The sequence below is a fragment of the Dromiciops gliroides genome, chromosome 1, assembly GCF_019393635.1.
Source record: "Dromiciops gliroides isolate mDroGli1 chromosome 1, mDroGli1.pri, whole genome shotgun sequence".
Taxonomy (NCBI): Eukaryota; Metazoa; Chordata; class Mammalia; order Microbiotheria; family Microbiotheriidae; genus Dromiciops; species Dromiciops gliroides.
Genome location: NC_057861.1, coordinates 260,175,960 through 260,200,649, shown reverse-complemented (window position 1 = coordinate 260,200,649; position 24,690 = coordinate 260,175,960). Strand labels below are relative to the sequence as shown.

Genomic DNA, 24,690 nt, shown 5'->3' with positions numbered 1-24,690 from the left:
TCCCTGTTTCAACTCTTCTCATCAACTGTTCCATAGAGAGAAGTCTTGGCAAGGGTGGCAGGAAGAGCTACTTATTCCCTCCACTCCTTCAAATCAAATTGTCATACACCATCCAATTACTTAGCAGAAGATAATGTCAAAGAAGTCTCAGATACAGGAGTGGCTGAGGGCTTTTGGGGTTTATTTTACAATTGTGAGTATAGCAACCTTCAGTTCCTTCCTAAAGAAGACAGGTTTCAGTTTGAAAATGCTCTATCGGGGAAGCTAGGTGGCGCAGCGGATAGAGCACCGGCCCTGGAGTCAGAAGTACCTGAGTTCAAATTCGGCCTCAGACACTTAACACTTACTAGCTGTGTGACCCTGTGCAAGTCACTTAACCCCAATTCCCTCACTTAAAAAAAAAAAAAAACCAAAAACAAAAACGAAAGTGCTCTATCTCCTACCTCATCTCTTTCTTTTCAGGAAGCTGCATGCCTTCTAGCTTATGGTTCATTTTCCAGGAAGAGGTTCTATCTGCATGCAGTAGTTAACATTACAACCTAAAACCATCTCTATATTTTAACACACCATTGCCCTCTGTCAGCCTTTGCTGAGGAAACCAAGAAAAATGGAAACAGTTTTATCTTTCCACATGTCTGAGTTGAGGGTCTTATTCAAGGCAATGTGAAAAAAAATGTCTTTGACTACAAAAGTAGATAAATTGAGAATGTTACAACTGCAAGGCCATTCTATTGAATGGGAAGGGAGGGAAGAATAATCAAATGAAATAATCAATTTCATTTCTCTTCAGATTCACCCAGACCCGAAAAGAGAGAGACTAAATGTCCCATTCCTGGATGTGATGGCACAGGGCATGTGACTGGACTCTATCCACATCACCGCAGTCTCTCAGGCTGCCCTCATAAAGTCAGAGTGCCCCTAGAAAGTGAGTACTTCCTTTCAGTGCAAAGTGGCTGCCTCTTCAGGATAGTACCTGAATTGAATCAGTTTCATTTTCCCAGTAGGCAATTTGGAACAATCAATGTACAATTCCCTCTTGATCTAGAGCAAAAGAGTATTTATTTGGTTGTGTGGCCATCCAACCCTTGCGACCTGATATAGAAGTCATTTGCTAATTCCATTCAAAGTAACTGTAATGTTGCTGCTTTACCTCAGCTGACAATAAAAGCAAATATCAGGAAGCATCAGACACATGAGAGTTTTGCCCTGCTAAACTGTCTTTCCCATACCATTGGAGCGTGAGGACCAGTAAAAAATCAAACATTCAGAGGAGGAAGGGACCTGACAGTTCATCATCTTTAACCCCCTCATTTTACAAAGAAGGAAACTGAGACCTAGAAAGGCTGAGTAACTTGCCCATGGTCACATGGGTAGTAAGTGGACCCCTAATCCAACACTCTGCTGCACTACAATGCCTCCCAAAGCTTTGTGTTTTCTCATATGGCTTCCCCATGGCATGAAGCAATGGTATACAATTAGCTCAAAATACAACAGTAAATGAGTCTGAATTTTATTACAGCAACCAAACATCTTACTCAATCCTCCTATAGGGGTCAAAAAGGGCCCTTCTAGCTTACCTACTCATATTCATAATGTAGTCAGTTATGGGTTGAATTCTCCCCCACTGGAACATATTTGTGGTAACACCTGTTGAGCTATACAGGCTGCTGTGGTTGGAATGCCTCAACATCATTAATGTTCTTAAAAGCAAGATTTTGCAAATCACCACACATCTAATCAGCTCAGTACTGTCCTGCTGGATTAGCAGTTCCTCAAAATGATTATCTGATTGTTCACTCAACCACGTTCTTTTGCCAGTAACCAAATAGCAGGAGGGAAAACTGTAAAAAGAATCAAAATAATATCACTTATGATATGAAGAGGACTGCATCCAGAATTTCAATCTGGGAAGAAAGGGAAAGAATACTGTTTGAGCAAGTACAATTTCAAATGTGGAAAAACAAACTTCTGACCATCAAGAATTAAATTAAATATGTAAGGGGGACAACCCAGAAGAGCCTTTAAGGTTTTCTGTTAAGAGCAGCAGCAACAAAAACTGGTCCAGGAATATTGAGATGTCAGGAAAATGCAAATGCTTCATTTCCAGATAACTTGAAATCCTCAAATGTTCACCTGTTTTTATTTAAATATATTTGTCTTAATGGAACTGGGAGAAGAATAAGAATATATGTATAAATGTGATTGTATGCACTTTTAATACACAACAGAGGAATAAATATGTGAGTGCATCTAGGTTTTAGAATAAATTGCCAATTTTTTTAATGTCTTATACTTAGTTCTTGCCATGCATGAAAATGTGCTCAAGTGTCCCACTCCTGGATGCACAGGAAGAGGCCATGTCAACAGTAATCGCAACACACATAGAAGGTAATCCCAATTAGTTGTTCTTCCTTTTCAAATTAAACAGGCAAGAGGGAATCAGTGCTAATACATTGAATTCAAAGTTGTGAACTAACAACATGATATTACAGCATTGTGCTACAATCAACTTCGGTTTCTATCTGAAGTACACCAATATGTTTCTTAATATTCATATAAATCATGAAACTCATGCTGTAAATCCCTTTCCTATAAATTGTCATATTGGCAACCATCTAAATCATTACAGAACAAAATGTGTTTGCTCTCTCTCTCTGAGATTGGTGTTGGAGTTGTATATATACATACAGACGGCTGTATAAATACTGAATTTTATGTATGCACTGGAACCATACTCTTACATTATTTGCTATGGAAAGATAATGGGTGGGTGAGCCTTGGACTTCATCCAATAAGCCATAGGAGAATTGCCAAAAGGGTCTCCTTATAAGGTGCTTTTTGCCTGTAAAGCAGATCCATGGCAGATGCCTATGACAGTATTATTTTGAAACTCCAATTTGCATAGATAAATATATACGTCTACCTCCATAGAATTACACAGATAAATGCTTTTTTGAAATGCTAGTACTTCTCTCTCAATATAATTCATACTCTAAAAGGCAGAACTCACCATGGTCCTGTGTGCCATATTCATAACTCTTACAGTCACATCTGAGAAGACTTCACATTCTACACGCTCCTCTTTTGGGGTGAGACATAAAACCAAGTCCCTGAAACTCTGTTAGAGATCCCAAATAAAAATTCAGGGTAGTAACTATGTTCCCTTTAGTGGTCTAACAAAATTACAATTTGAGTAATTTCATTCTTTTTACCCCCAAATCCAGACAGTATCAGTTGTGTACAGTTGAGTTATTCCACCCCCTCCCCCAATTAAATAGTTTTTTTGATGCTAAAACACATTGTTAGCTGTCAGCTGTTGTTTACCTCTGAGATGGGTGAACATAGTTGACATTGTAGCTTGCAAAATGCTTTGGGACCCTTTGGGATGAGAATGGTGCTATGTGAACTATTAATATAACTTAACCATTTATTGTCTGCCAAGTATGTGAGAGGCACATGTAAGTGCAAGGAACCGTTATTATTTTAACTCAAACCCTGCCACTTCTTTTTAAAACAGTCTTTCTGGTTGTCCAATTGCTGCAGCTGAAAAATTGGCAATGTCCCAGGATAAAAATCAGCTTGACTCTCCCAAAACCGGGCAGTGTCCTGACCAGGTTCACAGGTATGAACCTCACATGATATTCCTGACACTCTTTTTTGTGTAATTGATCTTATACTTCAGGGTCTCTTTCATCCATCACATACCAGTCTTAAATGGTTTGCCCTCAACCATCAGTTATCAATAAGCATCTCTGTATGGTGAGGCCATTAGAAAGACTGGGCAGGTTCAACCATATTATGGATTATATTATCTAGATCCTTCATAACTGTAACAAAGCTAATTCACAGATAACTCTAACATAATGAATGGATCAAAATGCAACAGAATGTATGACATTAGCCTATATCTGTCATAGTTCTGTAATATGCCACTAATTTTGAAGTATCCCATGTTTGAAATCAATTTTAGCCTTCTGAAATCTTTCATGTGGTGCAGGGACTTAAGTAACCCAACCACACCTACAAAAATCATACAATCATATGCTTTTAATTTTATTTCAAATTCTCTCCATCCATATGGATAGACTGTTTCATACCACTAATATGATAACCATTATAAAAACTGCTCTTATTGAACCATTATCTTCTAATTAAAAGACTGTCATGTGTTCAGTTAGGTAGTTTAAATACCTTAGTATTATAGGAAAACAAGTATTATAGCACAGGATTTAGAAGTTTTGATGGTCTAACATAATGACAAAAGCATTATGCTTATGTGCACAAAAATTAGGTTCAGATGAGCCAGTTCCTAGTGCTTTAAAGGATGACATATAGAGTAAAAACCAAGAATAAGCACTCCAACTCATACCACAGCTTCTCATAGTCAACAAGCCTTTAAGGACCTAATATGTGCCAGTCTCTGTTCTAAATGCTGGGGCACTGTGCTATTTACCTCATACCCAATGATTCCCATAACCCTGGAACATCCTATGCCTATTTGAATCAAAACAATAACCCAATACTTCGATCTTCCCAGAACACTTTTCTATTTGTTGGGACTACCCAACCTAGCTGCTCTTGGCAGAATATAAAGATACAAAAATCACCCCACAATTTATTTTTATCCAGGACATATTTTCCTTTGACCCTTTTGCCATAAATAACTGTTTACTATGTAGGTCAAAATAGGCATTATAATCATAGCATCACTTTCATTTAACAATATAGATCATAAATTACTAAATGCTAGTGATATATTAAATGGGCCAGTATCCCAAATACAGTCTCTGATCTTGTCAAATAACTTTTTTATGTGAATATCTTGATGATCTCATTGTCCCTTTTGTTAAATAAAACAGTATATATGTAGCTAATTTACAAATATATATGTTTATATGCACATATTATATGTTATACATACATAACATATACTAGATATATGTTTACATATATATTTGTATATCACTATAAGAAAAAATAAGGTTGTTAATATGAAACATTTTCTGTGACTAATAGAATACCATTTAAAAGTCCTTATAAGGCAATAAAATAGAAATGTTACTTGGAAGTTCTTGGATAGCAAGCAAAAAATACTATTTTCCCAAATTTGAGAAAGAGTTTATATTTGACATCATGATGGGTAGTCATGTTTAGGAGGAAAATAATAAAGAAAAATTCCCATTTTCTATTGTTGGAGAAAGTGTGTGTGTGTGTGTGTGTGAGAGAGAGAGAGAGAGAGAGAGAGAGAGAGAGAGAGAGAGAGAGAGAGAGAGAGAGAAAGAGAGAGAGAGAGAGAATGAGTTGAACAATCTCTTCCTTTGGACTGACTGTTGTACTACCCCTTCTTGACTTTGAACCTCTCTTCCAGCCCTAGGGTACAAAAATTGAGTTCAACCCCCAGCTACTTTGCACACAGGTATAAGGGACTGCTCTAGGCCAGAGGTGATGAACATGGTCCACAATACTCCTGAGTATGGCCTGAACTAGACTAAAACCTAGATTGGTTTAGTGGCCCCCATTTTTATTTTATTTTGACACCACTGCTTTATGCTAAAGCCCTGTTGTAAACTTCAACTTCCTAAAGAAGCAGCTTTTCTCAGAACTCTTGGTCTATGGATTCCTTTTTCCATAACCCTAACCTTGTAACCACTAACAAAAGTTACTAAGACATTGGACTTGATCGTTAAGTTTATTTCATACCATAGATGAAAAAATCTACTGCTCTCAATCATTAATTTATTATTTCTCTTCTGCTGCCACTACTGATGTTGGGTCCCTTGATTTTAGTACATTTACATAGCATAGAAGAAAGAAAATTGGAGTTGGAGCCAGGAAAGAACTGGATTTGGATCTAACCTCTGGCATTTGCTAGATTTGTCACCTTTAGCAAGTCACTTGGTTTCTCTAAGACTCTTTTTCCTCAGTTGTAAAATGGGATAATACCTACCTCATAGGGTTGTCATGAGAACTAATTGAGAAAATGTATGAAAGTTTGCTATAAATGTCATTTACTTTTTGCACTAGTCCCCCTTTTCCTTTCCATCTCCCTCAGTATTGTCAAGATTCATTCATAAAGGAAAAGAGTATATAAAGTCAGAAATAATATAAAGTTAAGACAAAACAAGAATTTTAATCCAGCTCTTCTGATTCCAAAGCCAGAATTTTCCCACTGCACACCATTGCTTCTCATATCTTCATCTCCAATGATGCTTATATTCCCTTACTCTTGTATCTTACTCCCATTTGATCCAAAAGAAGAATGTTTTTGTCTCCCTAGCATACTACTCCAGATTAACCAAGTGAGGTACTTTTGACAGCTCATCAATAGTCCTAGAATTCCAGGCTTACCCAAACTAATTTAGGAAGCCTACCAGTCACTGATAGACTTTCAGCATTTCAACTACACTTTTCTGCTAAAACACAGAGTAACTACCCCCTTTCCTGACCAAAGTTGAGGGCAAGGTGAAAGATACCTCCTAAAAAGATACTATTAGTTTTGTCACTATTAGTTTTTATCACGACCTCATCAAGCCCAAACAATGATAAGTCATATTTTTCTCTCTTAAAAAAAGATTATTACATTTATACACCAGGCATTAAGGTGAAAATTCCCTGCTGTCTTAATATCCTTCCCTGATTGGACCAATACACCTCCCTGTAGAGTAAGAAAATGTGGCAACTTGTAGTTACTATGTTACCTCTCTCAACGGAGCTCAAAGTGATTAGCAAATATTGTCTATGTGAATATCACAATTATCCTCCTCTAAAATGACAAAGTCATAATTATTCCCATTGTAAAGATGGGAGAGAATCAAAGTATGTCTTCACCATGCTCTCTGAGTGAATAAGACATAGAAGTCTGATGTGTTAAGCACTGAGTGTTCTACCGACATGTGTTGCTATTATAGCCCTTTGTTGCTTTTGAGGCACTCTGTGGCTATGAAGTAAATACCTATGAGCTTTCTGACTGTGCTATGTCTGCCCACTTTCTTTCCAGGTGCTGATATTTATATATTCATCTTTAGTTCTTTTCTCTGACTTTTCTACTCCTCCCCTTCTGTCTTTCCAGGACAAGCCTAGTGAAACAACTTGAGTTATCTCAGTTCAGTTTCCGATCATCACAAACAGTCACATCTCCCAGAGCTACAATGACAAAAGAACAAGAGAAGTTTGGAAAAGTTCCATTTGATTATGCCAGCTTTGATGCTCAGGTTTTCGGAAAACGCACAATAATACCAACAGTCCAAGGACAAAACCCCTCTCATCTTCCTGAATGTAAGCTTCAATTTCTAACACTGATTGAAAGTATATACATTTCTACTTAGAGGAATGGGGGAAGGACAAGAAAAAATTATTTTGGATTTTTTAAGTGAAAAAAAAAATTACTTAGGTATAATCCACATGAATCTTGAGTTCCTAAAAAAGGAATTGAGAGGTATTATGGGATTAGGAATAAAGACCTGGTTTTATTTATAGATTAATGGATTTATGGCATGTTAGAGCTAGAAGGGACATGAAAGATCGTAGGGTGTTACATGTAGAATGAGAAGAAATCCAAGAGATTATTTTTATTTTACAGATGAGGAAATGGAAGCTGAAAGAGCTCAAGTGACTTGACTAAGGCCATAAAGCTTTCTGTTAGTAGAACTAGGACCCAGAACCAGGTGTCTTGATTCCTGGGCTACTATGCCTTTTTCTCTCACTTTTCTATGTGCTATAGGAAAGTCCATTTAAGTTCTCTCAGCCTTAGTTCCCTCAGCTATAAAATGAGAAAGGCCATTCTAAATAATTCCTGTGGTCCCCTCTGGGACTGACATTGATAATTTTATTATTGAGTGTCTTGCATCCAGAGGATGATGGCCTAAGTTAGGAGGATATAAATATTTCTATAAATATTGTACAAAGCTTTAGCCAAGATGCTATTATTGTGAAGTGAATAAAAGAAATTCTAAAGGATATTTATTATGCATCTGTCTGGAATTGGATTTGACAAATTATAGGAGTTAAGAGCTATTGTGATTCAGTCATTTTTTATTTATATTGAAACCAAAGAAAAGAGACAGGAATGTTAAATTGTTTATTTGAAATCCTATTTAAACCAGCAAAAAAAAAAGCATTCAGGTGATTAAAAGGTGAAAAGGAAAGATTTGAAAAGAATTTTCAAGAATTAGATTTTTTGTTTGAAAATGTTGTATGCATAAGGCCACAGAAATGATTCTATAGAGAGCCTGCTGACTCACTTATGGGTTGAATAGGATAACTTTTAAGGTCCCTTCCAACTCTGAGATGATATGATTCCATGTTTATAAACAAACTTAAGATTTAAAATAGAAACATTCTGACATTCATGTTTCCTTTAATTTGGTTAGAAATACATATAGTCTAAAATAACTGAGAGTTCTTACAACAAAAAATTATATATAGTTGATTCCTTGAACCTTTCTTCCAAAGTTGTTCATACCCTTTAAAACACTCTACTAGAAAAAAGATAAGACCATAAACAAACACATAAAACTGATTTTTGCCTCCGGTAAGCTAGTCACAAGTTCAAGCTATATCTTTAGAACTGTTCACCAGAACTTGAATTTGCTATACTTGACTTATGTGGTCATCTTGGCCTAAACTACAAAGAGATGAAGAATATCTGTTATTTTCTGAGAAAAAGCATCTATTTCTGATGAGATGTGGGACCAGGATACTATTTAATATTCTATAAGAATGTATTACGATTCTTATAGGAGGTTAAGCTATGAAAACTTAAAACTGTACTAACCCTTTTGGGAAACCCTTTGTAAGAGAAACTTTCATTCTAACTAATATTTCAGCTATCCTGACTTGCAAAAAAGTCACTGTTTTAACTATTCTGGATAAACAAATATATACTAGTAATGTCAGTAAAATTATATTTGAAGTTAAAAAAAGCAAAACACCTTCAGTGTAAGTAGCCTCCAGGAGAAGGTTTATTAAATTCATTTTTAAGGCAAAGAATTTATTCTATTTAATAATATATATTAGTAAATATTATAGAATGATAACCTGGTATCAGATTCTAATAATAATAACAACAAATAGCTAGTGGTTGAAGGTTTGCAAAAGTACTTTTTTGTATGTCATCTCAAGTGAGATATTAATAAAACTTTATGTAATATATTAAAGTTTACAAAGTGTTTAATATGTTTTATACATATCATGATTTGATGAAGTTATAGTAAACAATATAATTATGCTTTTCCATGTTGTACATTGTAAATACATATTTTTCTTTTAATTGACATGCAATAGTAAGATTTGCTTTGCTCTATTCTTCCTCCTAGGATTTAGGCCTGTATTAATAATTGGCAATGTTTTATATTTTATTTTAATGAAAATAAACTTATCAGGTTTTCTAAAAGAAAAATCTATTTATCTTTTGTCTGCATTACAAATGTTATATTTCCCTCCTTACACCTTTTATAAATACCTCCAAATATGGCAAAATATATTTACTTCTCCTTTTCTATTTACAAATAAAAAATGTTGTTTGCAATGAGCAGAAATATGAAACCAGAACTCAGTCTTGATAACTGAAAAACATTTCTATTCACCTTGAAAACCTTTCCCTCTGTCCTCAACTCACCCTACTTTATATGAATTTTCAATGTGCCAACTCCTGAAAGACCCCTTCAATGCTTCAAATCCACCTAGTAGAATGAAAGCCAGTTTTAATTCCAAATCATTTTACTGGTTTAAGGGATAAATGCAAACATTGAAATTATCTCTTAATTTTCATTTTTATCTCTTAAATTAGTATGAATAGTTATGTGGTCCAGAAACTAAATATTTTGCTTTAACTGTTCTTTGAATCCCAGGCATAGAAGTTATAAGCCTTTCTATCATTCCTTATGAATTTTGCTGGGGTGGGTTTTTTTCAAAGTATTTCACAATGAACAGTGCCAATGCACCTGCCCCACTAATGGTATAGAGTTTTTTGTAAAAAAAAAAAGGGGGGGGGTAAATACTGAAATATTAAGATAAGAGGAGTTCTTTTCCAGCAATCAGATATTTTGATCGCTGGACCTCTGTTAAAGGGAATCTGAGTAACCTGTATTTAACATTGAGATGGAAAAATGGACCGTGTTTTAATTTATTCTTCACACATTTTAATGTACAAAATTACCACCTGAAAAACAAATCTATTTAATGACTAAAAACACATACATGCAATGGCTAATCAAATCTCTCTTCAACAGCAAAGCATTTTTCAAATCCAGTGAAACTTTCCAATCGACTGCCTAGTGCTAGCGCCCACACACAGAGCCCTTGCCGTGCCAGCTCTTATAGCTACGGTCAATGTAGTGAAGACACCCACACGGCAGCAGCTGCTGCTATCCTGAACCTTTCCACCCGCTGCAGGGAAGCAGCAGAGATCCTCTCCAACAAACCACAGAGTCTGTCTGCCAAGGTAGGGTAGTCCAAGAACCTGGAGGGTGTGCTAGCGACTGAACTGTGAGAATAAACTGCCTTTCATGTTCGCAACCACATTCAAAACATCCCCTTCCTCCCCCTCAAAGAAAGACTTTTCTTCTTGCATGATCTTTTCCAGAGATTCGGAGAAATATTAATAAGGCACCTGAATGGTTCAACTTAAAAAGAAATAATACATGTATGGTTCTGCTTTGATCTTTAGCACTGAGTCTGAAGGGGGAAAAAGGGAGGGAATAGGGGATGGAGAGGTGGAAAGAGAGAGGGAGGAGTTAGATTTCAAAATTGGTTTAGGGGAGGGGGTAGGGGGGAAAGGAAGATGAAGGGAAAGTTGATGTTTAAAATCTTCCAATTGCTTTTTTTCCCCCTGCAAAACGTGACTATAAAATATAGCCGAGATAAGAGAATGAGGCTTCTAAAAAGATTTTGCAGATATTACTCAAGAGACTTAATTATTGTGTGTTACTTGGATATTTTATAGTATAAAATGGCTAGTTTGAACAGTTATGGTAAAGTGGAAGGACACAATTTTAAAACCAGAGGGAAATGAAAGCTATAGCATTTGAGTACAGAGATGCTTTCCTGGCTTATGTAACATTTTACATGTGCCTTAGAATTTATGTTCTGTAAATGAATGAATAGTTTAACCAGAAGCAAACTATAGTTCTGGCCCATGGAAACTTATTGTGCCTCCAGAGCTTGGTAGCCGCCAGAAAATCCACATTTTCTCTAATGATGTTGTTTATCCAACCACAAGGCAAATTATTAGGCAATCTAGAACAGATTCATACTCTAGATAACTTTGGTGGGAATATAAAACCTATCTTTACCTTTTTTTTGCAAGTGGCAAGTTTATCATCTGAAAGATCAGCTGGTCACAACCAAATTTTGCAGTTAGCACACCAGCTATTTATTAATAATCTACTATGACCAGACTCCCAGTTATAAAATTGTGTCCTTCCATCCCACCAGAAGTTTTCAAACCAGCCATTTTCTTCCATTGAAGGAAACATGTCACACTATTGGTTGAATCACCATTAGTTGCAATAGCACTTGTCTTTTGACTTCCTTTTCATTTCCATATCTTACTACAGTGCCTAGCATATAGAAAGCACTTAATAAATATTGATCGACTGATTGATTGACTGACAGGAATTAATATATTATATTCTAGAGAAAAAAATAAAGAAATGCTTGTAACTTGAAGACTACAATACTTCAAGGATCGATGCTTCATCATGTGTGTTTAAACCCTCCTATGGAAACAGACTGTGACTTTAATCTATGGTCTTCATGAGTTACCCTTCTTCCCCACCCCTCATGCCCATACATCATTCATACATTCATTCATTCATTCAGCAAGTATTTATTAAAAGCCCGTTAGATATCAGATATTGGGAGTATAAATATAAAAATGACTGCTTTCAAAGAACTTATATGGTATTGACTGAAAATAACAAGCCTACAAGTAAATATAAAATAGATATGAACTGATTTTTGAGAGCACGGGAGGGTATTAGCAAGAAAGAGGCAGGGCAGCTAAAGGACAGACTTCCTGTAGAAGGTAGCATCAGAGGTAAATCTTGAAGGAAATCAGGAAAATTTCCATTAGGCTGAGGTGAGGGAGGAAGTACATTCCTCTTATGGAAGACAGTTACCTGTACAAAGGCAGAAAAATGGGAGATATTCTGGAATGTCATTGTCTGGAGACAGACAGCATGTAACCAAATTTGGCAGCAACTTCCAGAGCAAGAAACAGAGTAACTTGTCTTCTGATAATAGGTCTCTCCAACATCGATGTGCTGATTCTCAGACAACAAAAATGCACGTTCATTTCTGTAACCATTTTCAAAGCCCTTCCAGCTTAGAAGAAGCTGGCAGGGCATGTATAACCTATATCTGATTGCTTACCACCTCAGCGAGTGAGGAGGAGAGGGAGGGAAGGAGGGATAGAATTTGGAACTCAAAACTTTAAATAAAAATGTTTACTATTTTATAAAGAATAAAATATTCATTGGCGGGATCAAAAAAGAAGAACCTGCCAGGGCTTACCCTCTGCTCCGAAAGCCTGTGAGAACTCAGAGTTCCCTTGATACCATGATGAGATACTAGAATCGGACTTTAGTGGAAGGATGACTTAAAGATTTATTTCATTTCTATGAAATTCTTACAGAATAAGATTTATGTGGTGGAAAGGAAATATTATGTGACAGCTCTGGCACCAAGATTATTAGAAACGGGACTTTTTTAAGTACAGGGAACTCTACCTGGTCATCTGCTTCCCAATGCCTGTGCCAGTCTTTCAGGAGACCATAGTGACAGCTCAGTGCCACGTAACATTTGACAGAAGAATCAGAATTAGTTTCTGGACAGAGCAGAGCCAAGTTAGCCCCATGAAGACTCAGTGGCCAAAAACTGCACAAAACCAAATTTTAAGCAATAAGGCTTTTGAACAAAGGAAAGTACAATCTTTAAAAGTAGCAAAAAATATCAAGCTGTAGTAATTCCAACTCATTCAGCAAATCTGAAGCCATTTTGATATGCTTCACATTTTTGCATTGCTATATTATTTTTATAATTATAGCTTTTTTAATGTTTTAACCAATCACTATCAATGTGCTTCTTCTTTAATATCATCACTAAAAATGTTAATACTTTAAAAATGACTAGAATGCTACAAAATGAATACTTTCAATACAGTAGGATACAAACTTCCTTATTCCCCAGAGAAGTTTCATCTTTTTCCTCTGACCTTTAGAATCTCCTCTTCCATCAGGTACTAAATCCAAGCAGTGGGTCATGTAAGAATAACTGCCTTTAGCAGTGTAAACTGATCTCCTTTCAAAATGCATTTCTGGTCAGAAAAGTAACTTTTCAATTGGCACCTTTTAAAAAGTCAAAGTGTTTGCTTCCTATGCACTTCTTATTTCATTGCTGGAAACACAGTCATGGCAACCTTAGGATTAGAAAGGAAATGTAGCATGCAAAGAGTGTGAGGGACAATGTTGTCCTGTCTCATCAAACACAATGTCAACCAAGTTTTAATTGCATAAGCCTGACAATTGATGATGATGATGATGTAAGAGACAGAAAGTGCACAGCTTGATTTTTAGGATGAGTTTGCAATGCTGGCAGTTAGAAAACCTATCTTTTCCCCATGAAAATGTCTCATTTGACCCAGTGGTTGTTAAGAGAGGATAAATATGGCACCCCACCATGTCACTTCCACAGAATGCTTTCCTGGAGGCCCAATAACACACACACAACTTTAATGACTTGCAAAATTTTGTCCTTGTTTCATTCCATTTATCTGACAATGAAAAAGAAATTCATAACTTCTTTTAAAATTTCCTATAAAAGAGCAGAGGAAAAAATCCATATCATTAACCTTGCAAGAGTTTGCATAATCCGACAGTTCACAATATAGGCCAATTACATTGTATCCTCTTCTACTTCTTACTAACTCTTCTTTATGAAGTCAATTGGTTTTCTGCCAACATATATGGTTGGTTGTGTGATCATTTCTGTTATTTCACCAAAAGCTGAGCACCTTGAGTTCTAATTTCTCAAAATTATGATTTTGAGATTAAGTAGATGTGTCTCTTTTCTAGCCTTCTCTGGAAACCTTTTTCAATGCATTAAAGGGAGAAAAAGAATCTATCATATTGACTTGATCCCAAGCATTCATTAAGTGTCTACTAAATAAGAAGTACAATGCTAAGTAGTAGGGATGCAAAAGCATAATAGAAAACAGCCCCTGCTTTAAAGAAGTTTTAAATTATATTTTAAGCATCTAGATGCTCAGGACACTATGGTGAATTTAGTTATAATTCTTATTCTAAAGAAGCTTACAGTTGGATACAGAAAAAAACTAAAGTGTAAAGAACCTCATTTTGCTATTTCTTAAAAGCCCCAACAGAAAGTGATCTCTTTCTTTTTACTTTTTCATAGTAATTTGCCTATACTTCTCCTGTGTACTTATCTCACTCTTCTCTGTATTGAAGGTCTTTGTATTCTATCATTCCTCCAGCTGGACTGTAAACTCTTTAAAACAAGAGATTTTATTACATCAATCACTGTATCACCAGTGTCTTACACAGAGTAAGGACAATACATGGCTTTTTTGGGGTTTTTTTTTTGTTTGTTTGTTTTTTGCAGGGCAATGAGGGTTAAGTGACTTGCCCAGGGTCACACAGCTAGTAAGTGTCAAGTGTCTGAGGCCGGATTTGAACTCAGGTACTCCTGAATCCAGGGCCGGCGCTTTATTCACTGCGCCACCTAGCTGCCCCTCATATACATGGCTTTTTAATTATATGGCTAAGCTTTAGCTTAGTGTGTTTGGAGGTAGACACAAGAAGTAAAGTCCATGATTCTTTGGGGAGAATGTAACTGGTCCAGTAGGGATCAGGGTTGACAATTCCATTCCACTTTGGAGTGTCTCTAAGAGAACAAAATAAAATTATTGATTTCTTATTATGCTCTTGCTTGCTTCTCCCTTTTAATGATGCAGATGACTTCATATATTAGTAAAAATGGATATAATAGGAGACCCAGACAGCTGCCCACATCTAATGGCACTGTTAACTTATGATCTCCAAGGGAGGTGACTAATCTGAATGTATAATTTTGAAACCTTTTACTAAGGTCACTGAGTTTGAGTTTATTACTATCTTTCACAGTAGCCAGTTAATCAATGAACCTAAATTTAGTAGGGAAGCTCAATTAGTCAGTGTAGCATAGGAATATCTGGATCTAAGTCCAGTCTCTGACACATACTGGTTATGTAAACCTGGACAAGTCAATTAGCTTCTCAGTGCCCTTGGCATTTCTCTGACCATAAGTTTCAGAGATGGTACTGACCTGCATTGGTAAAGGAAATTTCCTTATCCATTAGCTCCCTTTAATCAATGAAAACACAGATCTACACACTATCTCTATCTCAATCAGTGATTGGCAGAAATCACTGAAAGTATGGAAAAGGATATAGACAATGACTTCCTGCTATTAGAGGGAAGTCCTTTGTATCTCTTATTAATCTAGAAAGGCATAGAGGGAAGACATAGAAATTCCCCAATAAATTCCTCTTCTCTCTGACATGAAGAAAATGACAGCATTTTAAATTTACAAAAATGCTAAAACATCTTATTCATATACCACACCTATATCAAATTAGAAGACAAATATGATTATCCACATTTGTTTTCCTTTTTACAAGTCCTCATCAGTGGAGGAACAGAAACTCACTAGACAGCATTATAGCAAGAAGTGCAGGATTAAAAAAAAGTGGGTAAAGATGACTGGGATCTAACAAAATAAATTCCAGCATAACATGGTCACAAAATTGTTCACATGTATTGCTTGCATGTCACTTTGGAAAATCAAGGAAGTGGACACAAACAATAATGTTAATAATGACTGAATACTAACACTAGTTGTACTTTTCTTCTAATGTGTCAGGCTCTCTTCTGATTCTGCTACGTATATTGATTCTGCAACATCTGTGTGATGTTTCCCAAATTAGTTACTAGAACAAGCATGTGCTCCATTTTCCATCAAACCATCTCTGTCACTCATAAATCTTTACTGGAGAGAGGTCTTGGGATTACTCTGAGACCAATGTTTGGAATGCCTTATCCTTAACCTAGGTAACTCAGGGTATGATACAGTCATAATGTTCAGCACAAACTGGCAGTAGTCATTGAATTACCATCTCTCAGTGGAGTTGTTTGCAGAGAGCCTCCCTCTCTCCCAGTGAAAGCTTGTGCCAACACATGTCAAAGATATCCCCCATTTTACATCCCTCCTCCTACCCTTATCCACAGAGGTAGGAACAAGCTTCACAGTCTATCTTTATCCCCATCACTGTTGCTTGCCAAGCATTCTGTTTAATGTTTTGGTGTTTTCCCCACCTGTTTAGACAAAATGGCATATGCACAGTGTGCCTTAAAAGAAAACAAAAAATTGACACTTGCATGAAATGTTTAAAGTTCAAAGTCTGTTTTGTGCTTGAACAAGACCTGAAAACAAAAATGATGTCATATATCCCTTTTTCCTCCCTGCTAAGAGAAATAAGCCAGTGGCTGTCTCAATTATTAGAATCAAAAGACCCACTCCCTCCATAGTTTTACCCTAATGGAAGAATGGTCCCATTTATTGTCAGGAAAATATTATCAGAAAGCAGAGAAAAAGGTCACTGGGTCAAGAATCACAGGAAAACAAATGACAACTATGGAGGAAAACCAAATGTTCACTGACTTTCATTTTATCCCCTGGACATTAGCACAAAGTAGTTTCTCATTTGTTATTCAGAGACCAAATAGAATCATTTAAAGAGGTTTCATATAGTATGATTCAGATTCCCAGGGAAAGCTGGGTGGCCATGTACAGCATTTTAATTTTAAACTTCAGATTTATTCATTTGTTCCTCCTCTATTTAGCCACACTAAATTTCAAGACAGAGCTTATTTTGCTGTGAATGTTATGGGCACTTACTACTTGTTGACTATTCAACAAGTCAGTATAAGAGCTCTGAATGTAAAACATTTTCAGTTTAAAATTTTATTCTTCATAACTAATTAGATCAGATGTCAAGGTAAATTTTTTATTAAAAAAAACCCTTTATTCAACTTTAAATGAGTTTTTAAGCTCCTAGTTTTATAATTCATTCATTTGTTCAACAAATATTCCCGGGGATCTTAAGTCGTTGCATTATATTGGAATTTAACCAGAAAGTAGAAGGGATGATCTCTAGCCTCAAAGAGCCTAAAATGTGATTTATAATGAACTTCAAAACAAATGTCTAAGAAATGAAACTAAATAGCACATACAGCTGGTTCTTTGAATTCATCATATTATCCATTCCTTATAACATAGTACTATTCCATTTCATTGATACACCATAATTTGTTTGACCATTCCTCAATCATTGGGTACACAATTTGTTTCCAGATTTTGGAAACTACTACAAAGAACATCTTTGTCCATGTGGGTTTGTTTTTCTTGCTCTCAGCGACCTTTTGGGGTTATGGTGCCAGTTGTACAAATTCTGGGGCAAAGGTTATGATTTGGTTGCTTTAGTAACTTCTTGTGTAGGTCCATTTCCCAAAACATTTGAACCAATTCACACCTTTACCCATAGTGAATTCACCTCTTCTCTTCCCAAGGCCTTGTATAAAAAGATTTAATTAAGGAAAGGTTGAAATTAGATGGTATCTATGACCCAACTTAGATGCTATGAGTTTGGGATGGACAAAGTGAATCAATGTAAGAAAAAGCCATTTTTTTCTTTTCTTTTTTGCATTGCCATTTGGAGTTTGAACTACACAAAGCAAAGTGATGGATATTGATACTGCCCTGAATAAAAAGCCATGCTGTAAACGTGTGATCCATCCTTCTATGGGCAAAAAGGGATATTTTTCTCTGACTATGCTTAATTGTTGAATGCATCTGTGCGCTCACTTAAAACCCATCTGTACACTGCTTTACAAATGTACAACCCATGTATTTTCCCAGTCAGAATTAGGTGTTCTATGAAAGGCCCAACTTCAGTATGAAATTTAGGAAACTACATGAAACATGGCTTTTAGTCCTCCCATGAGTTTTTGGATGCTGGTTTTTCCCCTCCCCGTCCCTCCAATCTACTCTGGTGATTGAAGATGTAAAGTCTTCCACTGGAAGTCTATGAACCCTGTTAGGATTTAATAATTGTGGAATTTGATTTTTCTGGGTTTTCATTTTTTTATGCTTTGTGCAATTTTTTTGGTTGATGTTGCCTTGGAATAGTTGATATTTTTTCAGCGAAAGAGAATCTGCACTATTTATGGGTTTTGCACTATAAAACTACTGCAGCCCAGTCACATGGCTTCCTTTCCTAAGCCATCTGTCACAGAGGTCTGGAATTTTATGTGAATGTTGGTTGTGCAGTCTTAACCCAAGTTTTTTTATTATGAAAAATGTCAGCAACTACAATATTTAGCATTTTACTTTACATTGGTCATTAAACTTGATTACTGTAGCTCTGTTTCATTGCTATAGTTACATGTCAACTGTGGAGCCAAAAAAACACTGATGCAGCCATGGCAAGGCGAAATTGTCATATCCTGGAGAGGGCACTTGGCACTGATATAGTTAATATCTTGGATTTTTGTAACTAAGGTTTATTAATGCTGGTATAAAAAGTGTATTTGATATTATACAGATGGCATAAGATGTTGTGGTTACTAAGTTATTATCCGGGATAAGCTGTACTGTCAAATTCAGGGCTTAAAACTATCACAGGAGATTAAACTATTTACTAAAAGGGGGCAGAAAGATATAGCCAAAGCATCTTAGTTCAAACATATTAGAAGTGTATTTACTTCCCATAAATACAATAAAGCATATCTATCTTTTAAGCTGAGAGATTGAAAGCACAAACTCTGCCAAGCACAAGAAGCAAGGATAAGTTGGGGCTTTCAATTCAGAATTGCACACAAACAGCTGGCCAATGGAACTAGGCAAGTGCGCCTCTTACACCCATGGATAGCAATTGTGGGGGAATATATTAACCCCCCAGGCGATATAACTGGCTACCACATGCTTTAATATCTTGCTAAAAGATTCATGAAAGACTCTGGCTTTGCCAGTCAAAAGAAAAGAGTATAAAGATTGTTCAGAGAAGAGGCTAATTGTGAATTGATGGATGATGTCAGAAAGGTGTTAATTTGGACCAATTATAAAAGTGACAGGAGTGTTCTTAACACATTGTGAAATTTATTGTATTGTGGTGTTCACAACCAGGAGTGCTTACCTTTTTGTGCCATGGACCCCTTTGGCAATCTGTTGAAGTTTATGGACTCCTCAGAATAATGTTTGTAAATGTATGAAATAAAATGCAGTTACAAAGAAAAGAATTGTATTGCAATTCTGCTATCCATATATGTGTTTTTTTAATAAATTCATAAACCTGTGGTTAAGAGCCCCTAGTTTAGACAATTATACTTCACTTATCTGGTTAAAAAGTATAGAGTACAGTGTGGCAAATACAATTGATAAAGGTAAACTGAGGTACAGAGCTCTGAGAAAAATCAGTTTATTAACATTGGCATGCAATTGTTAACAAAATGGGTCAGACTGGCAATCACAGTAAAGTCACATATTCCAATGAGGAGGGCTCCCTCTCTATTGATACACAACAAAGAAGAGGTCTTGGTAGGCATAGAGAAAAAAAAAGATAGGTTGTACAGTTGAGGTAAGGATATCATGATTAGTCATACTAAGAGAGATTGGCTGGCATTTACATGAAGCTAATCACCACCCCTTTGTAACAATTAAGAAATGTTAATTGTTTTATGGAATTCATCCACATCTTGTATTCTTTGCTAGGGGATCAAAACTACCAGACTTGCTGTCTCCTTGGAGAAAATTTTTTAAAAATTAACTCCCTTAATTCAATGAAGATAGACAAGGACAGATGATGTATCTTTTGAGCCTGGTGCCAGGTTAAATTGTGAGGCTTAAAGATAACAAACATGTCCTGGAAGTATCTGAAGAGCTACTGGTATAAGAGATAACAACCTTTTCTTTTCCATTATAACTTTAAAGTAACTTGAAGGGAAAGCTAAATTCCTGGGCTCAACTCAAGGAAATAGAAAGGTAACTTTAGGAATCAAAGTAGTGTTAATTTAATTTCTTCAATGATATACCAGATGCTGAAACAAAACCAAAATGTAATTTTAACCTGAATAATTTGGCTCACCAAACATAGGTGAGAGTATACTGTGACATATAAACTTGAAAAATGTTTCATGAAACATTTCTAGCCTGAAATTGTTATAATAAAGCTTATGCCTCAAAGCAGTGTAGGCATTGACTTGCCTCCTCTATAAGGAAAAACACCGTCATACAACTAAATGTCATACATTGAAGTTCTGTTCCCATTCACTTTCACAATTTAAAAATTATTTTCCAATTCATATAATTGAAAGTGGTAAAAAGACACTTTCATTTTCATCTAATACCCCATTCAAATATTTTCTTACAGTTGTTTGTCTTTGCACATTTCCCTCAAAGACAAATATTGTAATATTTGGGGAATTGAACAATTTAATGCAAATCTTGAAAAACCAGAACACTGAAGCTTTTATCTGTAAACTGTAGTAGTCATGATTTTCCACAGAGAAAATTGTCAATAAGATTTAATCTAAGCATGAGAAAAAACCTTATATCTAGCCCATTGATTTACATTTTAAAATAACTTAAAATATTAAAAATAAAAGTATATTAAAATAATATTTTAAATTAATTGATACTTTAAAATATACAAATAAATAAAACAAATTTTCAAATAAAATATCAAAATTGGACTTAACTCTGTTTATGTCTAAGAAAAAATGAAAACCATGATTATAGCTACACTTAGGTCTGCCTAAGAATTAAACATTAGCCAATGTAAACCTAAAATCTGGATTTAAAATCAGATACATTTAAATAAAAGCTTACATTTAAATTGATCCGTTAAAAGCTTCATATGAGAGGCCTAAAATCACGAATTGTTACTTAAACATTTTTCTGTTTCCTATCAGGTTGCTGACATACAAGTGGATGAAAATGGCACTTTGGACCTAAGCATGAAAAAAAATAGAATACTGGACAAGGCCACACCTCTAGCTTCTCCTCACATTTCAATTCCAACTTCTTCGTCTTCCCCATTCAAAACGAGCAGCCTTTTGGTTAATGCTGCCTTCTACCAGGCCCTCTGCGAGCAGGAAAGCTGGGACATGCCTATCAACTACAGCAAGACTCACGGGAAGAAAGAAGAAGAAAAAGAGGTAGTTTTTCAACTTGTCAATCAAGAAGTTCAAGATGTGTCCAGCATTGAAGAGTGTTCAGTTCTTTTTCCTCAATTATATATTTTAAATCTCATTTTTAAATTTAGATAAGGCATAATTCACCTTTAGACCTTGTTTCAAATTTTGGGGGGAAAATGATTATCTTAGATTACAGAAGGAATGTGCAAACAAATCCTCCTTTTCCTGCCAGTTGCCTAAAATAATATGTCATTAGATCAAATTTTATACCCATTATGGATGCAATTGTATGCACTGCTCAAGCAATTATATTATCTATCCTTTCAAGATACAGCAAGCAGTATGGGGCTAATGCATCACTGTATATCTAAATGCTAGCCTACTCATTCTTTCTGACCCAGAAGAGAAAGGATGAAATAAAACCAGGAATAACTAAGAATTCTCAAGTCATGTCAAATTCATTTCCTCAGTCTCATGACAGAAATGCAAGTGCGCACAAGTAAATAAGTGCTAATCATTCCAAGTGTCAAATGATGAATGTCGGTTATCTTAAATATGCTATAACCATGCTGTAAAAGGCACTTAGAAATCATGGTGACCACTGACAAAGCCTGTTCTTTATGCAGTTAAGAAAGAGCTATCTACTTAGCTCCTACAATCTAGTCTCACCCCTGAAAGTTCTGACCAATTTCCAGATTTCATGGAAATTCACCCAGAATCTAAATAAGCAGTTAATGACTATCCTGAATTGTTTTCCACCGAGTGCAATTCAAAGAAGTGATCATTGGGATCCTCTCTATTTCTAAGGATCTGGTTACTTACTAGAAATGGGATGTCTTTCTTTCTGCATTACCATGAGGTTACTTATACTATTCTTACTAATAGCTGTCTACTGAATTCATCAGTACAAAAGATTTCTCATCTTTTGAATTCCCTTTTCTTCTTTGCTGAATTTCAAAGAGTTAAGCAAGGTTAGTTTGTGTAGATTTAGTTTCTATCATAATTTATTCCTTTTAAGCCTTAAATAGAGATATTATGTACACCCTGAAATTTTAGTTGTTCTAATTCCTCTGGTTCGAGATGATTTCCCCATGAAAGAGAAACAATATTGCTTCATCACAGTCATCCATAGAGTGAGGTGTCAAATTTGAACAAGTGGATATTTTTTATTGGATTTATCTCACTGATAAACTGGAAAGAACAGTATAGAATGACCAGAATGGTGAGGGAAAAATAATAATCATAACTTACATTTATAAAATAGCACTTTAATGTTCACAAAGAGAATTGGAGGTGATGCCATATGAGTCTAAGATGAAGGAAATGGGGAAATTAAGCCTGAAGAAGTACTATTTTTTCCTAGTTATCCAGGAGAACAAAGATATAATCATAGATAGAAACACTGTTGAACCAGGCTCTGCAGTGGCTGAGATCTCCAGAGAAAAGAGGATTCTCCAAATCCATGGGGTTGAAGTATCTGGAAGCCTCAAATTTAATATTAATACTGAATGTTATAAAATAATAGATTCTAGAGTTAAAAGGGACCTTGGAAGACTTTTAGCTCAATCCTTCCATTTTTGCAAGGGAGAAAATCAAGGCCCAGGCAGACTAAGTGAATTTTCCATAATCACACAGAAAATAAGTTAAAGATTTTAAATTAAGATGCAGGCCTTGTGATTTCCAAGTCTCACTTTCCATAAAAAAAACATGTTTCCTCTCCATTGGACATTCTTATGTAAGAATGGAAAATTATCAATGTAAACGTGTACTTTGCTATATTTTACATATATGCCCACATGATTATAACTACACTGGACTAGACAGAATATTAGTTGTAGTGATTCACTGGGGCTGAGATAAGCCAAGGGTGGTAAGAACCAGCGCAGCATCAGTTGAATCCCTTATATGATGTTAACAGCCTCAAGACAAAACTGGAAAAATCAAGATTTTGCTTGTGGTATTATTTCCTTATAATACATCAATGGACTATGATCCATCAATATGGATTCACCCCACAGTGCCTTTTTGTTCTCTACAACTCCATTTGATATCTGCTTGTAAATATCCTATGCTGGTTCAACCCAATTTGCTGGGACCTTTTCTCCAATCTCTTAGAATGGAGATGGAATGCACTGGGGATGCATTAGTTCTCTAGGTGGACAGTGGATAAAGTATGTGGCCTGCAATCAAGACAACCTAAGTTCAAATCCAGCCTCAGAAGCTTATTTGCCTATGTGACATTGGGCAAGTCACCTTGGCCCTCAGTTTGCCTCAGTTTTCTCAACTGCAAATGTGAGTATATTAACAGCACCTCTCTTCCCAGTATTATTGTGAGGAAGATAAAGACATTTTTTTTTTTTTGTAAAGCACCTGACACATAGTAAACACTATATAAATGCTAGCTATCATTTATCCTTCATCAATCTCTTATTCTGTCTATATAGCTGGTCCTCTTCCTTTACTAATCATACATCTTTCTAATTATATCCCATATACTTCTCCTCCTGGGCAATTCTTTGTTGACAAAGAGCTGTACATGCCCATGATGCACCTCTCCACTGACCGTTTGGTAACCTATAAACTTTAAATCTTTGGATAACTATTATGGCCATGATAAAGAATGCATGTAGGGGCAGCTAGGTGGTGCAGTGGACATGACACCGGCCCTGGAGTCAGGTGGACTGAGTTCAATATCCGGCCTCAGACACTTAACACTTACTAGCTGTGTGACCCTGGGCAAGTTACTTAACCCCAATTGCCTCACTAAAAAAACAAACAAACAAACAGAATGCAAGTAAATATAACTTTTAAAAAGCACTGTCCTTTTAATAAAATGAGCAGTAATTGTTATACTACTATCAATCAGTTGGGCTAAACAATTCTCTTTTACGACAAATGGCACACATTTGTTAGATGAGTGGTTAAGAATATGAATATATAGTCTCAATTTTAAATAATCTCAATTTCCATGTTTTAAACTACATATATATAGATATGCATGTATGATATATTCACAAATATGTATATGCATGATTGTATATACATATACAAACACATACTATCACAGATTGAGTTTTTCTTTCAAATATGGCATATACAAAGTATAAAAATATTTGGAAGATGTAAAGGAATGCATCATCTGCCAGAAGAAAGCACATAAAGTTCTGGAAGAGTTCTTAGATTTTAGTAATCTAACAACATATAATGATATTTTAAAACTTTGGCACAGTGATTTCTTAAATGTGTATTTTGGGTGATAGAATCAAAACTTTGGTCCTGAAGAAACCTTAGAGGTTTGGAGTGCATCCTAATTATAGCATCCAAAATTAACTGAACTCCATGATTTTCTCTTTTAATAAGGACCAAGATGAGCAAAATACCATTAAAGTAACCTGGAAATCCCCCAATTTTTTAATCAGAATAAGATAATATTTATAAAGCA

General features: G+C 35.6%; 1 protein-coding gene across 1 annotated transcript in view; it reads left to right on the top strand.

Moving 5' to 3' along the window:
* ST18 (ST18 C2H2C-type zinc finger transcription factor) overlaps positions 1–24,690 on the top strand; it is a 174,158-nt gene that overhangs the window by 98,436 nt on the left and 51,032 nt on the right. Inside the window, exons 9-14 of the mRNA XM_043975761.1 lie at positions 791–925; positions 2,298–2,388; positions 3,518–3,622; positions 7,070–7,275; positions 10,230–10,441; positions 21,024–21,269. Coding sequence (XP_043831696.1) covers positions 791–925; positions 2,298–2,388; positions 3,518–3,622; positions 7,070–7,275; positions 10,230–10,441; positions 21,024–21,269 — 995 coding nt within the window. The remainder of the gene's footprint in view (positions 1–790; positions 926–2,297; positions 2,389–3,517; positions 3,623–7,069; positions 7,276–10,229; positions 10,442–21,023; positions 21,270–24,690) is intronic.